Here is a 16557-nt window from a genome sequence, read left to right as displayed (position 1 = left end):
GGGGCACCACTGCTGCCCACTGCTCCCCTCACCTCCCAGGGGGTGATCGAGGGGATGGGTCAAATGCAGAGGACAAATTTCACCACACCTAGTGTGTGTGTGACAATCATTGGTACTTTAACTTAACTTTAACTTAACTTAATTGGACAGTCATCATAATCCGCTAATTTTTAAATGTCGCCATAAAAATAGATTTTAATATTAAAAACAATAAATATTTATTAACATGCACAAAAGTAACAAGACACTCGTGATTTAGGGCTATATAAGTAAACATTGATTGATTGATTAATTGAAAAATAGAGATTTGATCCCGATACCTCGGCTCCACACCACAGCTTGTTAAAAAATAGTTGACTATTGCTGATATTTAAAACCATATTTATAAGCACAGTATTATTATTGTTGATGTACTTGGAGGTTAAGAACACTGCTGTTCTTTTTTCAACGTTACCTCTTGGCAGCTGATACTAATATCTAAATTCTGTGCGAAAAAGATGTTGAAGCACACTGATCTTAAGTACTTGACATTTTGCAGCACTGTTCATAAAGAAGTGAATTTAAAAGTACCTGGGTTCACTTATTTTCAACTCTTAGTAATAATACTGAATACTAAATTGTGCAAATCTACAGGTATCAGTATCGACCACTGAAATAGTGGTATCGTGACAACCTTATATACTAGTGGTACTCCAACTTTTTTCACTGAGTAGCACCTCAGACATTAAAATACAGTAGCGTAGTAAGCCCAAGTATTCATTAAAACAAGGCAAAGGTTTGATTTAACAAAAATATTTCAGGTTTTTGGCCGCTGCAACATTACCCAATATTTGAACAGTAACACTGTGTTTGACAATGGGAAAACAAAAGACTGTGCTTTAATCAAGTGATTCTTCGGCGTACCACTAGCGCGGGGGTTGGCAACTCGCGGATCTTTAGCGCCGCCCTAGTGGCTCCCTGGAGGTGTTTCAAAAATGTATGAAAATGTTAAAAGATGAGGAAAAAATATATTTTTGTTTTAATATGGATTCTGTAGGAGGACAAACATGACACAGACCTTCCTAATTGTTAGAAAGCCCACTGTTTAATATGTTTGTGTTTATGCTTCCCTGACGAGAGTATTTGGCGAGCGCCGTTTTGTCCTACTAATTTCGGCGGTCCTTGAACTCACCGTAGTTTGTTTACATGTATAACTTTCTCCGATGCTGCCACAGAAAGACGTGTTGTATGCCAGCCCTTTGTCTCATTTTGTCCACCCAATATTTTATGCTGTGTGTGAATGCACAAAGGTGAACTTTGTTGATGTTATTGACTTGTGTGGAGTGCTAATCAGGCATATTTGGTCAGTGCAGGACTGCAAACTAATCGATGCTAACATGCTATTTAAGCTAGCTGTATGTACATATTGCATCATTATGCCTTGTTTGTAGGTATATTTGAGTTCATTTAATTACCTTTACTTATGTCCTCTGTGTATTTAATTTATATTTGCATGTCTCATGACACATTATCTGTATGTAATATTGGCTGCATTTCTGATAGTTGTTTGTGTGTCATATTGTTCCAGACGACAGCAAACGTTACCCAGCTTGTAAAGATTGTAATAAATCTATTAGAAGAAGACAGCCTGTCGTTTCCTTTAACTTGGACACACATCTACAGTCGTGGTCAAAAGTTTACATACACTTGTGAAGGACATAATGTCACGGCTGAGTGATTGGAGCACATACTTGTTTGTCACAAAAAACATTCATGAAGTTTGGTTCTTTTATGGATTTATAACAGAACTTTCTTATAGAAGATCTTATTTTTGTCCATGTGATGTCAGATGAAACAAAAATTGAGCTGTTTGGCCACAATACCCAGGCCTTTAATCCCGGGAACACCATTCCTACCGTCAAGCATGGTAGGGGTAGTATTATGCTCTGGGCCTGTTTTGCTGCCAATGGAACTGGTGCTTTACAGAGAGTAAATGGGACAATGAAAAAGGAGGATTACCTCCAAATTCTTCAGGACAACCTAAAATCATCAGCCCGGAGGTTGGGTCTTGGGCGCAGTTGGGTGTTCCAACAGGACAATGACCCCAAACACACGTCAAAAGTGGTAAAGGAATGGCTAAATCAGGCTAGAATGAAGGTTTTAGAATGGCCTTCCCAAAGTCCTGACTTAAATGTGTGGACAATGCTGAAGAAACAAGTCCATGTCAGAAAACCAACACATTTAGCTGAACTGCACCAATTTTGTCAAGAGGAGTGGTCAAAAATTCAACCAGAAGCTTGCAGATGGCTACCAAAAGCGCCTTATTGCAGTGAAACTTGCCAAGGGACATGTAAGCAAATATTAACATTGCTGTATGTATACTTTTGACCCAGCAGATTTGCTCACATTTTCAGTAGACCCATAATAAATTCATAAAAGAACCAAACTTCATGAATGTTTTTTGTGACCAACAAGTATGTGCTCCAATCACTCTATCACAAAAAAATAATAGTTGTATAAATGATTGGAAACTGAAGACATTATGTTCTTAACAAGTGTATGTAAACTTTTGATCGCGAGTGTATACCTTTGGCCATTCTAAGCCAGTCATTTTCAGGAGTTATCTCACCCTCTGAGAAGCCTCCGTTTTTACTAATGTTTTTCAATGTTGTAAAAATGTGTAGAATACATATTACATTTCAACATTTCTGTCAATAAAGATTTGCGGCAGCCAGTCATTTTGATACTAGGCTAATACAGCTAATAAAGACACTTACATCATGTGTTGCCTTCATTATAACACTTATATAAGACTTTTAATTTTTTGGTCCTATATGGCTCTTTCAACATTTTGGGTTGCCTGCCACGGATCTACCACAGTTTGAGGATCACTGCTATATACTGTATATATATATATATGTATATATATACATATATATATATATATATATATATATATATATATATATATATATATATATATATATACTGTATATATATATATATATATATATATATATATATATATATATATATATATATATATATATATATATATATATATATAAATATATATAATATATATATATATACTGTATATATATATATATATATATATATATATATATATATATATATATATATATATATATATATATATATATTAGGGCTGTGAATCTTTGGGTGTCCCACGATTCGATTCAATATCGATTCTTGGGGTCACGATTTGATTCAAAATCGATTTTTTTTCAATTCAACACGATTCTCAATTCAAAAACGATTTTTTTTCCCGATTCAAAAGGATTCTCTATTCATTCAATACATAGGATTTCAGCAGGATCTACCCCAGTCTGCTGACATGCAAGCAGAGTAGTAGATTTTTGTAAAGAGCTTTTATAATTGTAAAGGACAATGTTTTATCAACTGATTGCAATAATGTAAATTTGTTTGAACTATTAAATGAACCAAAAATATGACTTATTTTATCTTTGTGAAAATATTGGACACAGTGTGTTGTCAAGCTTATGAGATGCGATGCAAGTGTAAGCCACTGTGACACTATTGATCTTTTTTTTAATTTTTATAAATGTCTAATGATAATGTCAATGAGGGATTTTTAATCACTGCTATGTTGAAATTGTAACTAATATTGATACTGTTGTAGATAATATTCATTTTTGTTTCACTACTTTTGGTTTGTTCTGTGTCATGTTTGTGTCTCCTCTCAATTGCTCTGTTTATTGCAGTTCTGAGTGTTGCTGGGTTGGGTTTGGTTTTGGAATTGTATTGCATTGTTATGGTATTGCTGTGTATTGTTTTGTTGGATTGATTAATTTAAAAAAAAAAAAAAAAAAAAGGAAATTAAAGAATAATAAAACATTTTTTTTTCAAATCGATTTTTTTAAAATGAGAATCGATTCTGAGTCGCACAACGTGAGAATCGCGATTCCAATTCGAATCGATTTTTTCCCACACCCCTAATATATGTATACAGTATCTCTCTCTCTCTCTCTCTCTCTCTACACACACATATATATATATATATATATATATATATATATATATATATATATATATATATATATATATATATATATATATATATATATATATATATATATATATATATATATATACTAATATGTTCACTACATTGAAAATAGTGTAGTTTATATTAGTGGTGCCTGAGGTGCAAAGGCTCCTACATAACATACAACATTTCCTATGAAGTTATTAGTCATTTTATTGTGGGAACCCAGAAGGTGGTTGCATTAGCAAACTAGTGAGAAAATAAAAGAGGGAAATAAACAAAACCCCACCAACCTAATGTCCTTTCATTTTAATATTGCATTAGCTTAATATTAACTTCAAACAAAGCTGCACCAGGGACCCCCGGCTACGTCTATATTTGCTCAGGACTCAGACTCCTGTTTGCCTTTGTAATGAAACACTTTATGACAGAGGATAGAAAGCAGATGAAAACAACGACAGGTGAGCGGTCTTACCCGATGATGGGGTGTTTGAAGCCAAGCTTGGCGGTGGTCTGCTGGATCTCCTTCTCCAGCCAAGGCTGGGGCCGCACCAGGTACTTGACGAACTGGGAGACCCACCACACGGAGGGGTCCCCGTGGAGGCGGTGCAGGCGCGGGGCCAGGTCCTCGGGGATGGCCAGGGGCAGGTAAGGCGGGCGAGGGTGAAGGCTGTCCACTATAGGCAACTCTACAACCTGGACATCCTTATCATGGGCTTCCCCTGCAAAAACCAAAAGACAACGGACGCGTAATTGTTTTACTCGTTGTTTGATGGGCCGACGTCAGAAAAATAATCCAGCCGATAGCGCTATTATGGAACAGCAACGTGGTGTCAGTACAACCAGTGAGTGTGCCACACACTCACTAATGCACCATGTAGCCATCACTAATGTATCGTATGTATCCAGAGTTGTTTGCTTTGTAGTAACATGCTGTACTACGACTCGAACCGATACAGTACCAATTCCTGGTACTTGGGAATCAATACCGGTACCAAATTTTGATACTTTTGTGTGTGTTTAACACAGTTTTTTTTAATAATAAAATTAAATTTTTTATTGCAACATTTAAAAATGAGCTGATAATGACAACTGCTGTCCAGTTGTTATATCCTGTTTTATTATTATATTTCTAAGTCTCATTTGTAAGCATGACATTAAGTTGCAAATCTACGAAGTTAGATGCATTTGTTGCGCCCTAAAAAGTGTTAATACGGCAAGTATTGTATTGTCGGATTTTATTGTATTGTATTGTATTGAACCCAGGTACCGTTGGATTTTACGTGAATCGGTGTCAAAAAAGTACCGGATTGAATACCCATCCATGAGTACGACACCTTTAGTCTCTGATTTTGAGTTGTTTTGTTTATTTCTATTATGCATTTGTAGAGCTTTGTTGTAAGTGTTTTTAGGCTTTGTAGTGAGTGTGCCCGCCCTGAGATCGGTAGGTCGTGAGTTCAAACCCCGGCCGAGTCATACCAAAGACTATAAAAATGGGACCCACTACCTCCCTGTTTGGCACTCAGCATCAAGGGTTGGAATTGGGGGTTAAATCACCAAAATGATTCCCGGGGCACGGCCACCGCTACTGCTCACTGCTCCCCTCACCTCCCAGGGGGTGGAACAAGGGTGATGGGTTAAATGCAGAGGACAAATTTCACCACACCTAGTGTCATTGGTACTTGAACTTTACTTATTACGCACCAGCTGTTTGATTGCAACATGCATCTTAGGTGTAGTTTTCATCAACAAATATGGAGGTGTTGAAATCGCCATGTACAATCGCTGATGCTAATCAGTAGCACGTCAATAGCCAATGTATATTAGCGTCAAGCTAAACCCATTTTTTGTAAAAGTGGAGCCTTACTTTACTTACATTGAAGGGTTTTTTTTTGTGTTAAGTGCTGTTAAGTGCGGAACCCAGGTACCGTTGGATTTTACGTGAATCGGTGCCAAAAAATTTACCGGATTGAATACTAGGGATGTCCGATAATGGCTTTTTGCCGATATCCGATATTGTCCAACTCTTTAATTACCGATACCGATATCAACCGATACCGATATCAACCGATACCGATATCAACCGATATCAACCGATATATACAGTCGCGGAATTAACACATTATTATGCCTAATTTGGACAACCACGTATGGTGAAGATAAGGTACTTTAAAAAAAAAATAAATAAAATAAAACAAGATAAATAAATTAAAAACATTTTCTTGAATAAAAAAGAAAGTAAAACAATATAAAAACAGTTACATAGAAACTAGTAATTAATGAAAATTAGTAAAATTAACTGTTAAAGGTTAGTACTATTAGTGGACCAGCAGCACTCACAACCATGTGTGCTTACGGACTGTATCCCTTGCAGACTGTATTGATATATATTGATATATAATGTAGGAACCAGAATATTAATAACAGAAAGAATGAGTGTGAATGAGTGTAAATGGGGGAGGGAGGTTTTTTGGGTTGGTGCACTAATTGTAAGTGTATCTTGTGTTTTTTATGTTGATTTAATAAAAAAACCCCAAAAAAAACCAACAACAAAAAAACGATACCGATAATAAAAAAAACGATACCGATAATAAAAAAACCGATACCGATAATTTCCGATACTACATTTTAACGCATTTATCGGCCGAAAATATCAGCGGGCCGATATTATCGGACATCTCTATTGAATACCCATCCCTAAGTACGACACCTTTACTCTCCAATTTCGAGTTGTTCTGTTTATTTCTATTGTGCACTGTTTTTTTTTTTTTTTTAAATGATTGGCAGGAGGAGAGATCACATGAATTATATGACATGCACGATGGGGCGTAACCTTGGGCTTTGATTTTGTGAATTATTTGTAATGTTAATTACCGTTCTGCAAGGCGGCGGTGGTTATCATTAATAACTGGCAGGGGGGAGCACTTGCATAAACTATCGGACACGCTCGAGCGAGCGGCGTCCCGGGCTTTGATTTTTTCAATTATTTCAAGTCTTTCTATGAATTTCTTGAATGCAAGGCGATGGTTATAATTAATAACCAGTGGGAGGAGCTATTGCATTAATCATAAGGCACATCCTACGCCATTAGCGGGTGTCGTAATGTCACAGTAAACCCCGTTAGATCCACCTAAAACATATGGTCTTACTCGCTAGCAATAGCTTATAGCTAGAGATCGACATAACTTTGGGAGGGAAGAACATTTAGTGTGAAGGACAGTGCTGAGAAGAAGAAGAATTGGATTAAAAACAATTATCAACAACCACTTTGCACCATATTGAAGCAAAATGAGTCCAACGCCAGCCGAGAATGTTAGGTTCATATCTAAACGGTAGACTTTTATCCATGAAAATCTGGAGAAGCTGCTGATGGTGTGTTTGACGGAGAAGCAGCGGGAAAGAGATGCCATAGAAGTCCACTCTCCAAAGTAAAAGCTGTACATTATTATTACATTGCTTCATAAAGTTGTTTTCCATACAAAATGTGTTATCTAAAAGTTAGTTTTTCTTTTAAAAAGGCATGTTACGTGTTAAAAGTGTGCCATTTTAGGGGGTCAAGCATTCCAGTTTGTTTAAAGGAGTGACGTTGATTTTATCGGAAAGTGTTTTGACTTAGGAGCTCCGTCACGGAACCAATGAGCTCGTAAGTTGAGGTACTGCATACTTTCTTACGGGAATTGAGTCGGATTTTATAAAATGCAAGTGGAAAAACTGACATTTTTTAAACACATTTCTGCGCATATCAATGAAGAACTGAAGAATCGATGTCTGTCCTCAAAATTACACGTTTTCGGTACTTTTGTGTGCGTTAATAAATATGAATTGTTTTCCAGAATAAAATGTCCTTTTTTCCCCTCGACATTTAAAAACTGCTGTCCAGTTGTTACATCTTGTTTTATTATAACAATTTTGAGTATAATTTGCAAGTTAGGTTGCAATTAAAGTTGCAAGTCAAAGACGTTAGATGGCAGTAGTGTGTAGTTTATGGTGTTTTTTTTTCTTGTTGTTGTTGCGCCCTAAAAAGTGTTAATACTGTAAGTATTGTACTTATTACGCACCGGCTGTTCTATCATCCATCTCGGTTGTACTTTTCATCGACACATTTGGAGGTGTTGAAACCGCTATGTAAAAATCGCTAGCATGTCAAAAGCAAAGTCAATGTATATTAGCATCAAGCTAGCACATTTTTGGAAGAATTGGAGCCTCACTTTGTTTATTTTTTTGAATAATTTTCATTTGCTGGCATTGGGAATTAGACTTAGACTTCCTTTTATTTTCATTGAAATTTGAACTTTACAGTACAGATAAGAACAACATTTAGTTGCATTAGCTCGTTGTAGTGCAGGATAAAAGAGCAATAAGGTGCAGATATAAATAAATAGGTTACTGTACAGATAAATATATTGCACTTTTGCATATGCATCCACGTTTATGGATGTATGTTATATTGTCTTCATATTACAGCCAGTTAATCCGTTTTTGGGGGGAATTGAGGGGACTATTGCAACGTGACCTAGGGGTAGTTTGGCTGAGTCCGCTCTCGGTGCTGCTGGAGTGACCAGTAAGCTTTGAAATGGGAATTGTCGGCGACCGGGCGCGACCCCCGTACCGTAAAATGGCACTGTTGGATTTTTCTTGAATCGGGCTTTAGGACTGGGACGCCAAAAAAAGTACCCATCCCTAAATTAAATAATTACAATATTGGAGGAAAAAGAACTGAAGGTTTCAGGTTTCAGTCCCTTTTTTTTACTTCAGTGTAGGGCTGGGCGATATACTCGATATATCGCGGGTTTGTCTCTGTGCAATGTAGAAAATGACTATATCGTGAGTATTCGAGTATACGTTCTGACACAGTTGCTTTTAGCTGCGGGCATTACACTGCAGGCTTTTCTCACTCTTTCTTGTATCTCCTTCTCACAGAGAGATAAAACTAGCGCACCTTGTTACATACGTCACATACTGTCGCAACGTTATACTCCCTCACGGAGCAGAGAGGTAGTGGCATGGGTAACGTTAGCTGTGGTGCAAGCAGAGCGGTGCGAGTGGTAATAGGAGAGAAAGTGTTACGACCGGGTCGCATGGTGATACGGGGTTTGTTCTCCCCGGATGCAAATGGACGAATCCGGACAGGACTTGCAGGTAAGGACATGATTTAATAGTAAATGAACACAAAACAGGTACAAAACAGAAAACAAACCGACGGAATAAGGTGCAGATCGCACCTGAAGCTGAGGCTACTACTTAGCACAGACTAGGGATCACTAGCAGGGGCTAGGAGACAAGCAAAACTAACGTAACAGTAGCGTGACGCAAATAGAGAAGCCAGACCGACTGACTGGCAAAGGCAGGCTTAAATAATGTCAGTGATTACAAACAGGTGCGCGTCCGGAACACAAGAGGCAGGTGAAACTAATAAGTAGCCATGGTAACAAACTCAGAGGTGCATAAACAGGAACTAAAGGAGTCCAAAACTAACAGAAAACACGAGTGACTCGAAAAACTTAAACAGACTATGATCCGGGCAGCGGATCATAACAGAAAGAAGGTGTGAATCTGGTAACAAATGAAGGAAGACAAATTAATTCCCAAGACAAACAGCAGGGGGTCCATCGTCTGGCGGTGGTTTGGCTTCAAGCGGAAAGATGTTGAACAGACAACCGTAATATGTCAAGTATGCGGCAAAAGCGTTGCTACAAAAAGTAGCAGCACTACTAATTTGTAGCATCATTTGAAAAGTCACCTGCTAGAAAATGAAGAGTGCTTGAAACTCCGCATGTCAACATCCGCGGCCGGTGCCACACCCAACAAAATGCCGAAGCAACCAGCACTGACCCAATTGAGCCTGGCGTCTTCCATTTCCAGATCAACACCGTATGAAAAAAATGATCAACAACAGAAGGAGATAACGTCCGCAGGAACCTACCACATAGCGAAGGACATACACTATTTGATTTCCTATTATGCAGCTCATTTTTATTTGACACTTTTTGAAATATCTTGTGTGACATCATGCATAAAAGCTTTTTTTTAAATGTCTCTGACAATCTTGCACTTTCTGTTTTGGAATTTACATGAATGTTTGTGCCACTGCTTAATAAATGTTTAATAAATGCAGTTTTGGTAAATTGACTTCTCTGCATGAAAGTTTAAAATGAGCATATATTAATGCAGTATGAAGAAGAATGTTTTAATGTAAACACATAGAATCATCATACTGCTGTGATTATATGCATCAAGTGTTCATTCAAGGCTAAGGCAAAATATCGAGATATATATCATGTATCGTGACATGGCCTAAAAATATCGAAATATTAATAAAAGGCCATATCGCCCAGCCCTAGTTCAGTGTAATTCAAAGATCTGGGATTACAAGAATCCAATGTGTCAGCCGAACATGATGGCTGGGGGTCAGGAAATCTGGGGGTCCGGAGGTGGTCTCGCTTGGCAGAAGCCTTGGGCAAAACGTCTGGAGGAGGGCCGATTTTAAAGGCCTACTGAAATGAATTTTTTAAATTTAAACGGGGATAGCAGATCCATTCTATGTGTCATACTTGATCATTTCGCGATATTGCCATATTTTTGCTGAAAGGATTTAGTAGAGAACAACGACGATAAAGTTCGCAACTTTTGGTCTCTGATAAAAAAAAGCCTTGCCTGTACCGGAAGTAGCGTGACGACACCGGAGGAAGGACTGCTCACATTTTCCTATTGTTTACACCAGCAGCGAGAGATTCGGACCGAGAAAGCGACGATTACCCCATTAATTTGAGCGAGGATGAAAGATTCGTGGATGAGGAACGTGAAAGTGAAGGACTAGCGTGCAGTGCAGAACGTATCTTTTTTCGCTCTGACCGTAACTTAGGTACAAGCTGGCTCATTGGATTCCGCACTCTCTCCTTTTTCTATTGTGGATCACGGATTTGTAATTTAAACCACCTCGGATACTATATCCTCTTGAAAATGAGAGTCGAGAACGCAAAATGGACATTCACAGTGACTTTTATCTCCACGACAATACATCGGTGAAGCTCTTTAGCTACTGAGCTAACGTGATAGCATCGGGCTTTACTGCACATAGAAAAAAAACAAATAAGTCCCCAACTGGAAGGATAGACAGACGATCAACAATACTACCAAACTCTGGACATGTAAATAAACGGTTAATGCTTTCCATCTTGGCGAAGCTTAACAATGCTGTTGCTAACGACGCCATTGAAGCTAACTTAGCTACGGAACCTCGACAGAGCTATGCTAAAAACATTAATGGTTAATGCTTTCCATCTTGGCGAAGCTTAACAATGCTGTTGCTAACGACGCCATTGAAGCTAACTTAGCTACGGAACCTCGACAGAGCTATGCTAAAAACATTAGCTCTGCACCTGCGCCAGCTCTCATCTGCTAATCAACACCCGTGCTCACCTGCGTTCCAGCGATCGACGGTACGACGAAGGACTTCACCCGATCACCGATGCGGTTGGCGGCCTGGAGACGGAGGAAGTCAAGGTGAGGTCGTTGGGCTAGCGCGTCTGCTATCCTCAAAGTGCTCCTGGTTGTGTTGCTGTAGTCCGCCGCTAATACACCGATCGCACCTACAGCTTTCTTCTTTGCAGTCTCCATTGTTCATTAAACAAACTGCAAAAGATTCACCAACACAGATGTCCAGAATACTGTGGAATTTTGCGATGAAAACAGAGCTTTTTTGTATTGGATTCAATGGGTCCGAATACTTCCGTATCAACGTCACGCGCATACGTCATCATATCTACACGTTTTCAACCGGAAGTGTGGCGGGAAATTTAAAATTGCACTTTATAAGTTAACCCGGCCGTATTGGCATGTGTTGCAATGTTAAGATTTCATCATTGATGTATAAACTATCAGACTGCGTGGTCGGTAGTAGTGGGTTTCAGTAGGCCTTTAAAGGTGTGTTCTCTGGGCAGCAGACAACCTCGGAGCACTGCCAGAAGTACGAGACTTACTGCATAAAACTGCACAAGGCCAAGTGTCGGTATGCAAACGGAAAAGCAGGAGGCTCAGTAGCACCTCTTGGGATCCGATGAAAACAGCAACAAACTGGACACGGCAACCTTCGCGTTCTTTGGCTTATAAAAACCTTCGGAGAACGTACGCCAGCCTTTACATAGACCCCAGCCCTAATGCAGCCGTAAACAACATCTGCGCAGCTCCAAATAAACGGCACAATGAGTCCATTCAAAAGTGCCTTTTTACATGATGGCTCCATAAAAACATGTCAGGGACGAGGACAGGAATAAACGCAAGGTCTCAATTTGCCAGAACCCTGACGTGACTACAAATCGGAGGAGGCATTAATACGAGATCTGGGGCTGGCAGGCGACCAAGTCCAGGTCCAAGGCGGTGCAGAGGATGGATGCATGCAAATATTAATAGGTCCGGCTGATGTAACAAAGCATGATGTGCGTCGGGTGGACAAGGCGTCAAGAAGCGGAAGAGAAAAAAATATGCCGTCTGTCTTCCACCCGCGGCCCCTCCATTAGATCACTTTCACCTGGAAGGCCTCATCCATATTTCAGGGGATGACTCCAAAGAGACATCATCGAGCAACAAATAAGATGTTTCTGCAGTCATATCCTCCACTGAGAGCCTTACTTCACCTTTCCATTTGTTTCTTTCTTAAAGGCGCAGTTCACCACGATCGTCATCGTCATTTATTTTTATTCCTCTCATGAAAATGCATGTATACAAGCCATGTACAGTTGACACTTTCATTGTTTTTTTGTTTCTTATACATTTCCATGATCAGAAAGGAGCAGATGGAAGAATACTATTCTTATATTTATCTGCCCCCTTTTTAACACAAATTATTTTAGATGACTTTATCACTGTTCCCTCCACCAACACCCGAACTCCAAAATACTTAAAATTTTCGTTTAAGCATTTTCAAAATAAAACGTCCAATCAAAATCAAAAATCAGTTTGATATAATTCCAGTTGTCTCTTTTTGTAACTCTTTTTAAATTCAAAGATATTCTTGCAACTTTTTAAGTCTTTGTCTAGAGCGGGGGTCGGCAACCCGCGGCTCTAGAGCCGCATGCGGCTCTTTAGCGCCGCCCTACTGGCTCTCTGGAGATTTTTCAAAAATGTATGAAGAATGGAAAAAGATGAGGGTAAAAAAATCTATTTTTTTGTTTTAGTATGGTTTCTGTAGGAGGACAAACATGACACAAACCTCCCTAATTGTTATAAAGCACACTGTTTATATTAAACATGCTTCACTGATTCGAGTATTTGGCGAGCGCCGTTTTGTCCTACTTATTTTGGCGGTCCTTGAACTCACCGTATAGTTTGTTTACATGTATTGATTGATATAACTTTCTCCGACTTTCTAGGACGTGTTTTATGCCACTTTTTCTGTCTCATTTTGTCCACCAAACTTTTAACGTTGTGCATGAATGCACAAAGGTGAGTTTTGTTGATGTTATTGACTTGTGTGGAGTGCTAATCAGACATATTTGGTCACTGCATGACTGCAAGCTAATCGATGCTAACATGCTATTTAGGCTAGCGATGTGTACATATTGCATCATTATGCCTCATTTGTAGCTATATTTGAGGTCATTTAGTTTCCTTTAAGTCCTCTTAATTACATTTATATCTCATGACACATGTAATATGGCTTTTAATTTTTTGCGGCTCCAGACAGATTTGTTTTTGTATTTTTGGTCCAATATGGCTCTTTCAACATTTTGGGTTGCCGACCCCTGGTCTAGAGAATTCCATGCTTTCACACCAGCAACAGACAAGCACATTTGCTTCAAATTTGTTCGCACTCTTGGATGTTTAAAATCATACGGCCTTCTGTGGTTCTCATCTTCAGACGTGAACACAAACAACCTTTGTAAGTCCTTCGGAAGAACTTTATTTCTAGCTTTGAACATCACTATTAGAGTATGCAATTCTACAATGTCTTTTAGTTTTACTAATCCTGACCTAATGAAGAGTGGATTTGTGTGGTCTCTGTATCATACTGTAAAAATTATACGAATTGCTCTTTTCTGTGAAAGAAATAAAGGCATTATGTTGCTGTGATATGTATTCCCCATATTTCTGCACAATAATGGAAAACAATGGAAAATAGATAATAGATTGACACATCAAATATGTGTGTGTACTACTTTTTTCCCCACGCTCTGCACCCTGTGGCTTATACTACAGTGCTGCTAATTTATAGATTGTTCTTCGCTAACCGCCATAATGTTTGGAATTCAACAAATAGTTTTTTTTAACAGACACTGAAAGTGTGTTATTGTTTTGGAGGGTGAATGTCTGCAGTATTTCCTTCTGTTTCGTGCTTTCAACCGGGAGTATAAGTGTCATTCGGGCTTCTGCTCGTCCATAGCGTTCCTACTCGTATGGATTCTTCATTCATCACTCCGAGCACAGTTTGTAGGTTTAACAATATAACTAACACTACAGTAGGGAAGGGATTCATAAGGCCACGTTCCTGGGTGGATCTTGCGCGAGAGGAAGGTGGGGGTTAATCATTCGGCAACGCAGTCTGCTGAAAATGATGGAAAGCACCACACTCTGTCGCAACTGACGCTGCGGTCAAAGTTGGAATTGTCACAAAACACGTTTGAAAATGTTCAACACTCTACTGCTGCCTGTAGGCTAAAATGAATAATGCACCCCCCATTTTTTCACATTTCATGTGTCGGGTAAACCACGACGAATGGGGCCATATGAATACTCTTCCTACTGTATTTATACTTACTAAACCGTTGCATGTGCAATGTCTGTAGGAACATTTTAATGCATATTTGTACATGCTATTGTAATGCAATCAAGCTAGCGTCGTTAACATTATATGTGTACATGTATATACACATATATAATATATATATATATATATATATATATATATATATATATATATATATATATATATACTGTATATATATATATATATATATATCTATATATATACTGTATATATATATATATATATATATATATATATATATATAAATATATATATATTAGTGTATATATATATACAAATATACACATATACATATATAAACATAAATACATATACAACATACAAACATACATACACACATGTCATTTTTTGTAGATGGACATACAAAAAATGACAATATGAACCAAATAGCTGAACGTTTCAATGATTATTTTGTTAATATCGGAACAAATCTGGATCAAAGAATTCCAGATGCAGATGATGGGTCAGTTGAGGACTTGAGTGAGCTCATAGACAGAAATCCCAATTCCATGTTTCTTAAAAGTGTAACAAAAGAAGAAATAATGAAAATTGTAAAAAATTGTAAATCCAAGACTTCAACTGACTGTCATGGAATAGATATGGTAACGATAAAAAAGGTTATAGAAGACATTTCAGAACCTCTGACATATATCACCAATGTATCATTTTTAACCGGAAAATTCCCAGACAAAATGAAAATGGCAAAAGTCGTACCAATCTATAAGAATGGAGACATACACCAGTTTACTAACTACAGACCAGTTTCATTACTTCCACAATTCTCCAAAATCATGGAAAAATTATTCAATAGTCGATTAGATTTATTTATTAACAAAAGTGGGACGCTCGTGGAGAACCAATATGGATTTCGAGCAAATATCTCAACATCAATAGCATTAATTAAAATAACAGAGGAAATTACCAATGCAATAGATCAGGGGTGGGCAATTAATTTTTACCGGGGGCCGCATGAGCAACCCGAGCACTGCTGGAGGGCCACACTGACAATATTTCAATAAAATTTTGCTCAAATTATTTTTGATATACCGTAAGATAGATAATAATAATAATATTTTCATTTAACCTAACTTATCTTTATACAAAAGCAGATGGCTTTTGATGGTTTTATTTTTAACACTTTCTTACACAACACTTCCTGATGTATATTACAATACAAAAATTTCAATTTCTGTCACTTTATCCTGCATCCTCTTTGTTGTAAAACCTTTATTTAACCAGATAAGAAAACGTGAACGTAGCACGCCTGTAAGGTGATTGGCGCAGAAGGAGGAAGCGCTGCTGTTGCGGAAATGAGGAGTGAGGATTGGTTTTCCTTTTGGAAAGAACGAGATAAGTTGAGCTGTGTTAGTATAGCTTGCTCAATAAAAGTTTAAAAAGTGCATCAGACTTGGTGTGCACTTCTTCTGGACGCTACAATTGATGTCAGAAGTGGGATGAAATGCCTCCCAGTTCGCCTTGCCATCAAACCTGGGAGTCTTCATTGAGGGCGGAATTCCCCCCGTGGCAAGCAGCGTGGCTGCACCTGTAAACGCTCTCTCTCTCTCTTTGCGGCGAGCTCCTCACGTGGCACGTACCTCCCGATGACGTAGCACACAAACAGTGCAGTATGCGCAAAGTTTTACTTCTGCCACCAATTGTAGCGTCCAGAAGAAGTGCACACGAAGTCTGACGCTCTTTTTAAACTTTTATTGAGCAAGCTATACTAACACAGCTCAACATATCTCGTTCCTTCCACACGCACGTCTCCTCACTTCTCATTTACGCA

At 38.3% G+C, this 16557-nt stretch overlaps 1 protein-coding gene across 1 annotated transcript in view; it reads right to left on the bottom strand.

Annotated features, from left to right (window-relative positions):
• Positions 1 to 16557, bottom strand: part of fut8b (fucosyltransferase 8b (alpha (1,6) fucosyltransferase)) — a 369273-nt gene that overhangs the window by 30650 nt on the left and 322066 nt on the right. Inside the window, exon 7 of the mRNA XM_062033787.1 lies at positions 4485 to 4731. Coding sequence (XP_061889771.1) covers positions 4485 to 4731 — 247 coding nt within the window. The remainder of the gene's footprint in view (positions 1 to 4484; positions 4732 to 16557) is intronic.

Source organism: Entelurus aequoreus, linkage group LG23 (assembly GCF_033978785.1).
Source record: "Entelurus aequoreus isolate RoL-2023_Sb linkage group LG23, RoL_Eaeq_v1.1, whole genome shotgun sequence".
In the NCBI taxonomy this organism is placed as follows: Eukaryota; Metazoa; Chordata; class Actinopteri; order Syngnathiformes; family Syngnathidae; genus Entelurus; species Entelurus aequoreus.
Note: the sequence above shows the minus strand (reverse complement) of the source record. Positions and strands in the feature narration are given on the sequence as shown.